Source organism: Zonotrichia albicollis, chromosome 10 (genome assembly GCF_047830755.1).
Source record: "Zonotrichia albicollis isolate bZonAlb1 chromosome 10, bZonAlb1.hap1, whole genome shotgun sequence".
Taxonomy (NCBI): domain Eukaryota; kingdom Metazoa; phylum Chordata; class Aves; order Passeriformes; family Passerellidae; genus Zonotrichia; species Zonotrichia albicollis.
The window spans coordinates 31,537,736-31,551,607 of record NC_133828.1 but is presented as its reverse complement, the minus strand read 5'-3'; the positions used below and the strand labels follow the sequence as shown (position 1 = coordinate 31,551,607).

General features: G+C 57.0%; 1 protein-coding gene across 18 annotated transcripts in view; it reads right to left on the bottom strand.

Annotated features, from left to right (window-relative positions):
- Window positions 1–13,872, bottom strand: part of TNS1 (tensin 1) — a 66,192-nt gene that overhangs the window by 26,168 nt on the left and 26,152 nt on the right. For all 18 annotated transcript variants that reach the window (XM_074548696.1, XM_074548694.1, XM_074548702.1 and 15 more), the window contains 12 exons: window positions 12,556–12,605; window positions 12,100–12,271; window positions 11,706–11,756; window positions 11,083–11,205; window positions 10,721–10,785; window positions 10,516–10,599; window positions 10,296–10,408; window positions 9,634–9,694; window positions 8,216–8,291; window positions 7,949–8,078; window positions 7,505–7,570; window positions 6,788–6,949 (listed from right to left, as the gene is read on the bottom strand). In XM_074548696.1, coding sequence (XP_074404797.1) covers window positions 6,788–6,949; window positions 7,505–7,570; window positions 7,949–8,078; window positions 8,216–8,291; window positions 9,634–9,694; window positions 10,296–10,408; window positions 10,516–10,599; window positions 10,721–10,785; window positions 11,083–11,205; window positions 11,706–11,756; window positions 12,100–12,271; window positions 12,556–12,605 — 1,153 coding nt within the window. The remainder of the gene's footprint in view (window positions 1–6,787; window positions 6,950–7,504; window positions 7,571–7,948; window positions 8,079–8,215; window positions 8,292–9,633; window positions 9,695–10,295; window positions 10,409–10,515; window positions 10,600–10,720; window positions 10,786–11,082; window positions 11,206–11,705; window positions 11,757–12,099; window positions 12,272–12,555; window positions 12,606–13,872) is intronic.

Below are 13,872 nucleotides of genomic sequence, written 5' to 3'. Positions count from 1 at the left end.
GAAAAAGAGAAAAGCAGCACATCCAGGGCAGTGTCAATGCTGGACAGGCTGAGACATTGCTTGGAGACAGGGGGAAAGGCACAGCCCTCCCATCTGAAGGCAGTGATGGTGCTGGCTGGTCTCGAGAAACAGGGCAAAAGCCAGGATGGGGGCTGGGAGAACAACGGCAGAGGAACAGAAAGGAAAAGGGAATAAATAAATATAAATGTAACCACGTGGTGCCAAGGGAGAAAATAGACAGGAAAGGCTTTAATTACTCTTTGGGCTGGGTACTGCCCCACGGCTGGGAGAAATGTCTCCAAGAGAGGTGAGGATGGGGCACAGTGCAGTTCATGGCAGACACAGAAAGCTCCAACTGCTTCGTCCCACCTTCCCCAGAATCTCTGATGAGGAGTAGGCATGGGGGGCTGGTGGCCACCCCCCTTCCCCAGAGCAGTAGCAAGGTAGTAAGCAAGGAATAGCCTGTGACAGCTCAGCCATCAGCCAAGCCCTTGTCCTACGGTTGCTCTGCCCCACACCTGATTGTTCATCCTGTCCTCAACCCCATGTACCTCCTGGGCTCTGATGCCCCGAGACAAATCCCAAATCCTGCTATTTGCTGCCACTCCGAAGCCTCCTCCACTATCCCTGGGCCACACTCTCTCTCATATGACTATATGATTTTGTCACCTGAGAAGCTGAATATAAAACAAAACAAAACCAAACAAAATAAAATTAAAATAAAATAAAACTAAGGGATAATGGAACTGAATGCCTTAGCCAAGCCAGCCACCGTCAAAGGAGCAGGCTCTCAGCACCCCATTTGCAAAGAGTCTGCAGCTCCCAGCAAGGTCAGATTTCATCCCTGAAGGTCGGAGTGGCTCCTGCCTGGCAGACTGTGCCATCCCACCGTGGGCTGGGTTTGCCCTGGGCTCAGCCCCGTCGCAGCTCTGCCATGGCTCTATCTGCTCCAGCTGTACGGAGGCAGCTGCGGGAAGCACCGAGCCCAGCCTGGTCCCAGCCCTGCTGCCAGGCTCGCTGCCCTAGAGGAGAAAGGGTCTGTCCTCTTCCTCTACCCTGTGACTACAGCCAGTAAAAAACTGGTCCAGGACAAGTGTGACAGTACCAAGGGGGTGAGCTCGCATTCCCAAAATCCCAAATCCTGTCCACGGCTCTGCACTGGTGCAGAAGATCAGGCTGAGACATCACCGTGTCTCCCGCTGTCGTGCCCCCTCAGCATCCCACCTACTGCCTCCACTCCCCGAGGACCCAGAGTTCTGGCCCCAGTGCATTTCTGGAGCATCAGCCCACAGGGAAGACCCTGGGGTCCCGGGACCCTTTGCAGGATGTGGGGTGTGAGCAGAATCTCACCGGGAAGAGTTTAGCCTCCTTATCTCTGGTTTCATCCTGTAAGCAGATAGGACGGCACAGAGAAACCCCAGTCCAAGCCGTGGGTCCCCACAACCATGAACTCACCATCCAGCCCCGAGACCAAAGAGAAGCAAAGTCAGGACTTACCAAAAGGGACAGGGATTAAAAGATCCGAGGCGAAGGGAAGGAGCAGGCAGCAAAATCCCTTTCCTTCACCCCTTCCAGCACCAGAGCCTTCCAGGGGCACCCGGTGTGGTGGCAGCTCCAACGGCGTCCACAGCCAGCCCCGTGTGTCCGTCCAGGACAGGAGCCGACGGCCTGGAGCTGGCTCGGGCTGGCGTTTGTCCCTTTGGCTCTGCTTTCCCTCTGGCGGAGGGAGCCGTTCCCTTCCAGCGCCGTGTCCCGCGGGGCCGCCAGAGGGGTACCGGGCCGGCGGCGGGGCGCCCGGAGGGGCGGGATGCGGGGAACCCCGGGACACAGGCAGCTGGAGGAGAGGATGGAGGAGCCGAAGGTGGGAGAGGCCGGAGATGGGATGGAGACGCGGAGGTGCGGCCGTGCTCCCCTCCGCCCCGGACCACACAGGGACCACAGGGAGGAGCGGGAGGGGAAGGGGAGCGGCGCGGGGACGGCGGCGGGGCCGCCCAAGCTCCAGCCCCAGCCCGAGTTAACCTCAGTGAGGTGCGGAGAGGGTGGGAGCCATGGAGGGAGGACAGCCAGACAGACAGCTTCCAGCTATGAATATTAACTACTTCCTCCACAGGCAGGGCTCCGCCGCGTTAACTGTTTCCTAGGCAGGACAGACAGCCGGACAGCTGGACAGCCTGCCCACCTTGCACCGTCCACTGAGCATCACCCCGCTGGCTGAGCCCCTCATTTGGGACACCCAGCCCTGTCCAGCCGCTGTGTGCACGCACCACACCTGTCCCCAAAGAGCAGCGGCACATTCAGGGTGGGGATGTCCTTCCAAGCCACACATGATGCTGAAACCCAGACGGGGCTGCAAATTCAAGTGTCTTGCTGGAGACTTGAGTTTCTCCATCTGAAATAACTACACAGCTAAAGAGGGGTGGAAACCAGCCATGGACAAGCCACCGACCCTGTCCACCCATTTTCACAATCCCCTTGCCTGCCCTGCCAGCACCACGGGCATAGCACGGACATTCCAGCCCTGTTTTTGGGATGTACACACTGCCCTGCTCTGTGACAGGAGGAATGCCATGATCCCATCCACTCCAGAGCTCTCTGAGACCACACTGCTCCACCCCAAGCAAAATCCGTGCTGGAATGGTGCTCACAATTTGCTCGTCCAGGTGACAGCAAGCCCACCCCACATCCAGGTCCCTGTCTGAACTCCACTCCTCAATTGATGCAATATACTCAGCAAAACGTGAGGCTCCCTCTCTCTAATCCCCCAACCCGCGTTTCCCACACCCCCATGGATGACGGCAGGGGATGAGAGCAGTGTTTCCAGCCGGCCCCCTGACTCACAGCCCTGTTTGCTCCCAGATGCTCCCACACACCAAGCCTGCGTCCTTCCAAAGCCTCCTGCTTATTTTCTGTCCCGGCTGTCTCGGCTGCAGGACAGGGACAGAGCTCCCCACTCCTGCCGTGGGACAACCCCAGCCCTAAGAACAGAACTGCTACAAGTTTTGACTTCAAAGACGGTTTAAAGGGGGAAGAGAAGGAGTTTCTACCAGCTGGTCTCTCTTTCCCTGCATCCCAGCCCTGCCGGTTTCCTGGTCCCAGTGGGAACAACCCCCACCCCCCACCCTACATGACAACCCCAAATACCAGGTCAGAGGACAGATCCTGCCCTGGGAATAGCCACACTGCAGCTGAAATGTCTAGCCAAGCCTGTAGATGCTCCAACATTTCACCCATGGGGAATAATCAGAAGCAAGGGGGACACTCCCTGTGAATTCCCATCCAGCCCATGCAGATCCCTACTGCCCCCCAAAATGCCCACCTCAACACACCCTTACCTTGCAGCAGATGGAGCAGAGAGCAGTGGAGAGGGGCAGAATAAGGAAGGGGAAGTGAATTCCTTCAGCTTTAGGCAGCTGATGAAGGCAAGAGGAGAGCCAGTGGCCCCCCTCCCCACCGAGCCTGGCCTAGGGACCGATCCAGCACCGGGGGAGAGCAGAAGCCTGCCAGCAGCTCCAGCAATGGATTTAACAGCTCTGGCCTGGACCATTTGGCTCTCCACCTCTGCACAGCCTGGCCTGCCCTCCTGGGCAGCGTCAGTCCCTCCTGACAAGTGGGGCAGGATTTGACCCCACTAGGAAAGGTGTACCCCATGAGATGCTGGCCCTCCTGGGGGGGGACAAACAGATGATAGCAACCCCATCGAGGGGCTTTCTCCTGCATGGAAAAGCGCAGGATCAGCATCCAGCTCCCTTTGTGGGGCTCAAGGACCCCCTGACCTTTGTCACATGTGGTTCAGGCTGTGAGGTGACCTCCCCTCATTGGAAGGGTGGGATGCTCATCCCAGTCCCCACCCCAGCCAGCCCTGCCCTGCAAGTGGGGATGTGTGGGAAGACAGGGATGAGCTGCAGGGGAGCCCTATGCCAGAACCATGACTCAGGTGGGGATTTAGCAACTCTCTCGCAGATGTTGGATTTGGCCAGGCCCTGGTCATTCTCTTCCCAGCCTGGTAAAGAGACAGGGCAGGCAGTGCCATCCCAGGGTGGGTCCAAGGACCAGCGGTTACAAGGGGCTGGTGTAACCATTTCACATTTTCTCACACCACCCTAGGATGGCAGAGCTTGGGGTTCCCCCAAAACAGTCACACATCCAGACCTTGAGGACAACCTGTCCACTGACTCCATGCCAGCCTCAGCACCCTGTTCTCTATCAGCACTGGTTTTCTCAGCAAAACCAAACCAGGCCATAAATTATCTCCAGACAGAGTTACAGCATCTACAGTACCCCAAAATTTCTCTGCAGTGATCCTCCAACCAGCTGCAAGCCCAGCAGTGCCACATCCAGCTGCCAGCCTCCTCCCACCTCTCTGGAGCCAGCTTGGCACCCCAAGGAGAGCTACCACAGTGCTGGCAACTACAAAATCAACCAGAGGATGAAGCATGCCATCACCTCTCTTCAGCCTTCAAACACACTCAGCCAGTCAATGGCCATGGGGACTGCAGCAAGAACCTGCCAAGCAGCCACCACTGACCCCAAAGCCCCTTCAAGGAGGAGGAAGGAGGGCAGGCAGAGCACTTGCCTTCCCCAGGCTGTACAGACATGGCTGAGGGGTGGAAGGACAGGCTGTGGGGCATCCCACTCTCCCTAGGGACCACAGGAAAGCCCAAACATGGTGGGCAGCAGAGACCCTGCCTGAGTAAAGCAGGAGGGTGAGTTCACTGATGAGGCCAGCCTGTCCCATGGAAGTGGCTCACAGAGAGCCTGTTGAATCCAGCTGTGTCCCCTCAGCCAGAGAGCAAGATGTGATGGTACAGCTCCCCCTCTTATGCCCCCTGCTCTGGAAGAACTCAATCAACCGATGACCTTACTGCAAATGAGATTCTCCTTCTCCAAGTCCCCCCAGATAAGCGCAGCAGAGGTGAGGGGAATGCCAGGACAGGCACCATCCCAGCCACCCGCCTGTCCCTCCAGCTCTGGGGTCCCACAGCACCACCCCACCCTGGCAGGCACCCCCAGCCCTTATGGGTGCTCTGTGCTGACACAAAGCTGCTGCAGAAAGGGCATCCACCTGCAGTGAGAGAGGCTGTGGCCAGCAGAGAGGCGGCGTGGGGAACCCACCGTCACCGTGCAGCAGGCGATCCCAATCCCGTGGGCCCGGGCTGCAGCGGCGTCCCCTCGGCGGGCGGCAGGACGGGCAGTGGCGGGGACAAGGAGCAGCGGCTGATCCCAGCCCGGCGTGGGTCCTGGTGCCAACCTCACCCCCCTCCGCCCCCAGACGCCGCTTGCTCACGCCTGGTGGTGCCAAAAATGTGGCGTGCAATTCCCTGACCAAATAAGGCAAGAACGACCATAAACAGGGACCCCCCCTGCACAGCCAGACACCAGAGTCCCCATCCTGGCTTGGGACAGGCTAGAAAAGAGGAGAAGTGACAACAGAGAGGGAAAAAGATGGGAGCCCCTCGAGCCCACGCCGACTCCCACCACTAATGCTCAAAGTGCCCCATGGGACAGCTGGAAAGACCCTTTATAGATGGGCTTCTTGCAGCTGCTTGTGCTGGCATGGGTCAGAGGGCAGCCTTCTGCCTGCAGCTTCACCCTTGCACAGTCCCGGATCATCTCCAAACTGGGACAGTGTTTACAAATTCAAGGTGCCCTCACTCCCTATTGCCACCCATCCCAGCACAGAGGACAGCCCAGTCGGTGCATGGAGGGACCTCCACAGCCCTGACACCTGCTAACACCCCTAAGGGGGAATGGAGAGGAGCCCTGGGGTACTTCTGCAGCCCCAATATTCACCAAGACCCCCACAAGAGTACAGAGATGAGTCCTGGGGTACCCCTGCAGCCCTGTCAGGGGCTGGGGTGCAGAAACTTTGGCCCAGGGTCCAGAGGGGAACACATGCAATGAAGCACTCAGGTCTCTGCAGGCAGGAGGGGACTGCCAGGCAGTCTTGCTGGATTGAGGCTGGACCCACAGCTCCCCAGACTGCACATAGCCCACAGCTGAGCCTGCACATCACGAGTTGCCTGTTTACTGCCTTGTGCCAAGGCAAGTGCCCGTGCCAGCTGCACAGAGCTGCCCCAGGTCTGGCTCCATGTGACCACCATAGCACAGACACTCTCACCGCCCCAGGCACCCAGAGCCCCCACTGCGAGCACTGCCATCCACTGCTCCCACTCAAAGCAGCTGGTGACCTTCAGGGACATCAGGGACCGCAGCTGTCCCTGCTCCAGGGATGCCTCTGCAGATCTGGCCAGGAAAGCCCAGGCATCTGCTTGGCCACGGGTGGCCTTGCCTCCAGGACAGGGGCCCACCACCCTTCGACACACAAGTACTGCCCATTCCTGCCAAGTGGGTGACAGCAGGCAACTTGCTGCAACACAATGGGTGCTCAAAGGGCTTATCCCAGCTCTGAGAGATGAGCAGGCTCTCAAAGGCCAGTAAGACATCCTCATCCCCTAGGGGCAACTAAGGTACATCTGCATCCTGCCATGCTTGCAGTTGGGATACCTAATGGTTCTGCAGACATAGGGTTTGAATTTTTTAAAGCTCTGGGACATAAACTAGGGCTGAACTCTGTGTGTGCAAACAGCACTATGACAGCTAAGTGCTGCAAAGAAGAGCCTAAGCTCTCTGGCACTGTGGCAGAAGGCAAAGTCCATGAGATCTTGCTCTCCCATCCCATGGCCACGCTGCTCCCATCAGCAGCTCCCACTGCCCAGCAGTGTCCCTGTCTTGGGGTAGGGGATATTTCCATGTGGACACTTTGGCCGACCACCTTGTGAGCCCTAACCTTTCTCCAGGTGCTTGCTGGGTAGGGGTGGCTCAGCCCAGGCCCCCTCTGCACTTTCCTCACGCTGGATGTTGAAGTTCTCGTAGGAGTCCCACCGGATGAGTGGGTCAGACGTGTTGTAGTCCACAGAAACACTGGGCCCGTTCTCCAGGTGCTCCATGCCTGGAAAGAGGCAGGATGGTCAGGCAGGATGACAACGGAACCAACAAGGATGGGATGAGGGAATAGGTGGGGAAAAGTGCATGCAAGGAAAAAAGTGCAGGAGCCATAGGGCAAGGCAGGAGGCTCCTGTAGGAAAGGCAACACCAGGAGATGGATGAGCACAAGATGTACACTGAGACTCACAAACAAGGTGTACAAGACTGCCTGGGGCTTTTGGGACTGCCTAGAGACCAGCACACAGACTGGTAGTGAGTGTGCATGGGTCTGGGCTTTCTGAGCAAGGGAGCCCTTCATTCCCAAACATTCCTTCCATCTCTCCTGGGCCACCAAAGGCTTTGGAGAGCAGCCTCCTGAGGAAGAGAGCGAGAGAGATAGGGCATCTACAGGTGCTTCTAGATCAGCCTAACTCCCTGGATGCCTCACCCTACCCTGGTGACAAAGGGACTGCAATGGGGCAGGTGGAAGTCACAAGGGAGGGCGCAGGGGATACAGCTGAGGAGAAGGAAAGGAGACAGCATCCACCCCCAAACCCCCATGGCACTGAGCCAGCCATACCTTGGATCTTCTCAGGACCATAGGAGAACACAAACTCCACCTTCCCATACTCAGGGAAGCGGTCATCTGGCAAGGAGAGAGCAGAATAAAGAGACAAATTATTTCCATCCATAACTCCACTAGCAGTCAGCCACCCCAAACACGCCTGCTTGAGGACCAGCTTGAGGCTGGGAGCTGCTAGGGGATAACCCTGCATGGGGAAGTGCATCTTAACCCCAGAACAACCCGAGGCAGCCCCTCTGCAGCAGTGATGTTTTTGGCACTGAAAGGGATGATGGTGCCATTACTTCCCAAGCAGCCACCACACCCTGCAGATGGAGCAGGGGTGCCCTGTTTTGGCGGGGGTCGATCTGGGATGGGTGCCCAGAAGTCCCCATGATGATACCACAATTCCAGGGGCAGGAACTGAGGGAGTTTGGAGCAGGGAAGTGCCAGGGCAGTTACCTCTGAAGGCCTCATCCAGGTCCTCCTTGCCAAAGACGACGTCAAGATCATGCACAGCACACGTGTGGAACTGCACACGGAAAATCACGTCACGGGTAGGGCTGCGAAACTTCTTGTGGTAGCACTTCAGCTGCAGAGGGAAACAGGGATGGGCCATCAGGATGAGCCCCCAGATCTGGGCAAGGGGGAATCTGGGGGTTCTGAGGTAAGGCAAGCATGCAACCCCTGTCTGCTTCCTACATTAGGAGCTGAGCTGAGAATCCTTACCAAGATATCGCCCTTGAGCAGCAAGCCAGGCTCAATGGTGATGCAGATGCCCGTCTGGCTGTCTCCTTGCACATTGCTGCAGAGAGGAACAGCAGGAGGATGTGAGCTGAGGTGCAGAGACCCCCCCAGAAAACTCCTAGCACCACCTCAACCAGCCCCTCCCAAATCCAGGCAGAAAAGGTGCAAAGCACAGAGCTTGCCCTCGCTGTGACTGAGGGGGGTCCCATCCACCACCTCAAGGGACACCCATTCTCAGTGGAAGGAGGACGGGAAGGGGAAACTGAGGCACAGCTCAGCAAGGGTGCAAAAACTGCTGGGTGGGAGGGCTTGCCCAGGTTCCAAGTGTTGAGGCTGAGCTATCAGCCATCCACCTGGCTCCCATGGCTCAACTGGGGCTTAGGACACAGAGGGAGAAATCTCTGGTTAGACTCTTCTCCCTGCCTCAGTTTCCCTGCGGGAAGCCCCCCCCTCCTGGTGCATGGCCGACAGGCTGCCGACGGGCGGCGGCGTCAGCAGCAAGGAACAAGGGAAGAAAGGAGTAGGATTTCACAGGCAAGATAAACCTGGAGTTTATTACAGGCATCCCATAAACAGTCTATTAAAAGCTGAAAGGCAAGGCTGGGATGGCAGTAAATCTCAGCTAACGGGGACCCATGGCTGTATAGACGTGAGATCCTGGTCCTGGGGGATTGAGAGGTGAGGTGCTCTGGTCCCTCCAGGGAGACCAGGAGCCAGGGGTCCCACCCAGACTGGAATGTGGTGCTGGCGGAGTCTTGGAGGTTGGAGAAATCAACTCCTGCTTTCCTTCTGCCAGTGCCCAGTCCCAGGATCAGCATCAGAAAAAAATTGTGGGGAGATTAAAACAAGGGGAAAATCTTTTTTTTTGGAGAAAGAAAGGATATTAGCTCAGTTGCTCAGAGCATGGTGCTAATTACACCAAGGTTGTGGGTTCAATCCCCATATGGGCCTTTTACTTAAGAGTTTGACTCAACGATCCTTGTGGGCCCCTTCCAACTAAGAACACTCTGTGATCTGCGAGGACTAATCCAGGCAGGAAGAGCAGTTCTGTAAGCAGGGAGAGAAGAAATGCCTTCATCTCCCAGGGTGCCTTCATCTCCCAGACGTCTCCGTCCCTTTCCCCCCTCCCTCCAGGGACACCCAGCCCCAGGCTCTGGCAGCCCCAGGCTCCCTCTGCTGATACACGCAGTCACTACAGCCCTCTCAGCACAAGGGTTCAGTTTGGACCCAGTTAACACCTCCAAAAAAAAGGAAGCTCGTTTTTTAACTTGTCCCCCAAATGGACTAAGCATAGAGCACAAGAGCACGGGGGATTTGCCCTTGATCCGCTCCATCCTCCCCCGCTTGCCATGCCCCCCACGCTGGGCAGGAGGAAAGCCCCATGGAGAGGAGATAGTTACTAGATCCCCGAGGTGTAGACGGGCTGCATGGCCTGGTAGATTTTCAGGAAGGGCCGACAACCTGGAAGACATCAAGGCGGGGAGAAAAGGCACACTGCTGTTAGCCGGCTGGGCGGAGGGGCCAGGGGAGGGATTAGTCACGGGGGAGAAATCCAAACAGGGAGGGAGCCAAAGCAAACAGCCGCTCCCTGCCCCAGCCAGCCCGCACCGACCAAGGGCAACATCTGCAATGGGCAGAAAGGATGCTGTGGATGAGCTGAGAAAGGGCAAAGCCCTCACAGTTTGGGTCCTGCAGGACCTTGGGCAACTGCTGGGCTGGGGATAGGGGTGGGATGATGATCTGGGTGAGGTATCAGCACCAGATGGAGTACTGCATCCCAATCCCCAGTCTGGGACCAATCTTGGAAAAGCTGTCAGAAAAACATTGTCACCCCACAGCTCATGTTAATGCCCAGCATCAGGAGGACATCCTCTAAAGGCATCTCTGCCAGAAAGGGGTAGCATGCTGCTATTATGAGTGAACAGTCTCTGGGAGGAAAAAGGAAATTCAAATTGCCAAGGAAATGGTGGAAAATATCCCCCAAGGAGGACAAGGCTGGCCAGGCAGTGTGGGATGGTGGTGTGGGAGCAGGCAGGCTGGGGAAGCAGCTGGGGACACCTACCGCCTTTCGACTCGAAATTGGGGATGCCGTGCATGATGACGTGGTGGAGGAACAGGGGCTTGTTGTTCATCTTGATGCTGCCAGACAGCAGCCCACTGAAGTAATGGATGTACCTGGAGGGCAGACAGGCAGCTCAGGGGAGAACCCACAGAGGAATAACCACCTTGGAGCCCTGCATCACACCACCCTATGGGGAAAATCCCAGTGTGCCAGGACCCACCTCTTCTGGGATGGCTGTCCCACGGGCACCACCTTGTCCTCATAGAAACGTTTCATGGCAAACCTGTCCAGAGCCTGGTCAGCACTGTGGGCATGAAAGGGCAGATGTGGCTGAAGGAAAAAATTGGCACCAGCACCCCAGCACCACTGGGAGGGAGGTCACCAGTGAGCCCCAGGGCCACCCCAGGACCTCATGCCTCTCTCACCTGGCTGAGATGTTGCTGTAGTGCATGTAGGCAGCCACCACCACCCCCAGCCGGCCACGGTTCCCCTGCAGGCACACAGGACAAGGGGTGTCATGGGGGCAGCGGGGCCTGTGAGCACCCAGGCACAGACATCCCACAGAGGCACACACTGATCCCTCCAAGCATACACCAGCCCACAGATGCCCCAACCCTTATTAGACACACACCAATCCACACGTATGTGCTGACACCAACTCACACCCCAAACCACAAACCACCACACTCTCCACATCTCTCAGTCTCTGAGGCTGCTCAGCCCAATCCCTGCAGCCCCACAGAGCCCCAGTGCCCCACTGCTGTGCCCCATGACAGGTCCTGCTGACCTTGTTGTGCAGCACCACCACATTGTGTGCTGCTGTGTTGAGCCACGTGTCCATGGCTTTGCAAATGCTGCAGATCTTCTCCAGCGCAGGGGTGTGCATGTCAGGCCATCCAAAATCCAGCACCTGAACAGGGGAACAACCTGGGGTCACAGGCACGCCCACGTGGAGTTCCCAGCCTGCCAGTGGGCAAAGCCTGTACACAGGGTAGGCATTACTGTGCTGCTCTGACATGCACCCTCCCATCCCCAACCCTACACCCCACTGCCCAGGGAGGCCACCGTGATCCCAAACCTCAGGCCCCTCACTCCAGGTTACTTGGCTCAGCTCCTGAGGACTCCCCCACTACCAGAGGGATGAGGACAATGCCTTAGGGAGGCCTCCAGGAGATTCCAAACAGTCAGTTTTGGGCTGAGAAGGGGGGCTGGGAGGGTAATGGGAGCCAAGCTGAACTACCACAAACACAGTGTGAAGTCTCAGTGCTTTTCCCAGGGTTTTTCCCAGCTGGACAGAATAGAAAAGATGGCTGTTTCTCCCCTAAACATCTTGTAGCAGGGAGCTGGTCCTGCAGACAGGCCTGCCCTGAGGCCCCTAAGACCTCCCTGCTTCTCACAGCTGTGACCCACCTTGGGGTGAAGTTTGTTGATATCACGTCTCCGCTCAGAGAGGTTGAAAAGCTTGAGGGAAGATGGAAAACAGAGTGAGAGGACATCTTCCTTGCTGCCACCTCACCCCAAAGCCTTCCCAAATCCTGCTGTGAGAGGCTTCCCCAGACACATTACCCTGAGTAACATTTTGCCACACGGCAACACAATGACCAAAAACACCCAGGAGGTCTGAAAGGGACGGGTAATTTTCCATGAAGAAAAAAATCTATCCAGCACAGTGCAAAGACCCTCCCTCAACAGAGCCCAGATGGAGACAAGGATGCAGTATCCATTCCCTGCAAGGGCCCATCCCCAGCAGCTGAGCACCCCAGCCCCTCCAGCAGCCTGGCAGGGACCTGGCCGTGCCCCTCACCACGTAGTTGTTGCCATGCTTGGACTTGAGCATGTGGGCCACTTCACGGAGGTTGCTGGCGTAGCTCTGCTCCTCGGCTGCGCTGGGGTAGGAGACAGCGATGATGCGCTCCGTGATGTACACCAGGTCCAGCTCACAGCTGCTCTCCATGGCTGCAGTCAGGCTCATGCTTCTGGGAAAGGGAGGGGACCACTGTCAAGGCACAGGGAAGGGACACAGGGACACTTCCCCACCCTGCCAGACAGGCTGGGACACATGGGGACACAGCTGCCTGCAGCCTGTCCCCTGCTCCCAGTCCTCTTGGGGACCCAAGTTGGGGATGGTGGGTCACAACTCCTGTGTATTCTTCACTGGAGCACCTCCCAGGTATAGCACCTCTGGAGAAGCAGGTCTCAGTGGAAGGGAGCTTCAGGCAGAGCAGAGACAGTCATCAGAAGGGGAAACTGAGGCAAGTACCTGGATGTTTTGCAGCGTGACTGCCCACTCCTGGGGGATTTTGTGGCATCCTAAAGAGCAAGAGAGGAAAAGCAAGTTATTGCCATGACCCAGCCACAGCCGGCACAGGGCTCTTGCTAGACCTGGGTGTGATGGTGCTGCCAAAGCATCCCATCTCCACCACACTGCATTGAGCATCTTAACATTCCCAAAATATCACTGTCTCCAAATCCCACCAAATAGCAGAAGCAGCTTGACACATCTCACATGCAAAACCCAACTCTCACAACCCCAGTGCTGCTGGGACCAGCTACCATGCGCACTGTGGGGCCGGTGCTTTGCCAAAGGGTCCCAGAGGACCTTTCTGGAGGATGCTGAGCAGGTGGGCACAGTCTCAGGCATGTCACAAGTCCCTCTTGTGTCCATCAGGCTGCGGGCACAGCTGGTGGGACAGAGCTGCTTTGGCCCTGCCTGGAGCAGGGGCAGGTTCGCTGCCCAAGCGGCCTCGAGGAGCCAGCCAGGCACGACAGTTTGCTTTGGCCCCAGCTCCACCAAGCCAAACGCCTGGAGGAAATGTTTGAGCTCTTGGGGCAGGAAACTTCTATTTATGCATGTTCTCCGGCCTCGAAAATTTCATCTGCAGCCGGCTTGTTCTGTGACTTTGTGACCTCAGCCGAAAAACAAAGCAGGGTTTCCAAAAAAAGCTGCTGAGGAAAAACACACTCGCACCTCATTAGTTTTAGTATCTCCAGCTAATAAGCAGAAGTCATTTAAAGACTCATCTCACGCAGGCAACACGCCTGGAAGGATCAGGAATAAGAGATACATCCTTCAGCTGATTCCTGGGATGCCTCATTGGTTCCCAGAGCTGCAAGACTGCTGCTACTCTCCTCAGGGCTGCAGCATCCCACAACCAGCACACCAAAGGGCACAGCACGAGGTGGGAGAGCAGTTTCCCTGGCATCCTTTACCTGCTACCTCCTGCCCACCCAGCACAGTCCCAGAGCTGCTCCCATGGACAGCCAGCGTCACCCTCCACTAGCCTTGCATGCCCCTCTCAAGGTCAGGTTATCCTGCAGAGCAGAGCCAGGCTCAGCAGCCCTGGGGCCTGGGGACAATGTCACCCCTCCCAGCCAAAGCAGTTCCAGAAGGCAGCAGCTTTGCCTCAGTGCTCAGAGGTGCTTGAACAGCAGTGACAATTCCCTCTCCAGTATTTCCTCAGGGTGTCTCAAATTGCCTGCTCACCCCAGGAAATCCCCAACATTGCTGAGGGCAAATAAGGAGTTAAAATACAGCAAAAAGAGAGGTAAAACCTTTCCTGGGAGAGCCAAGGTGTGT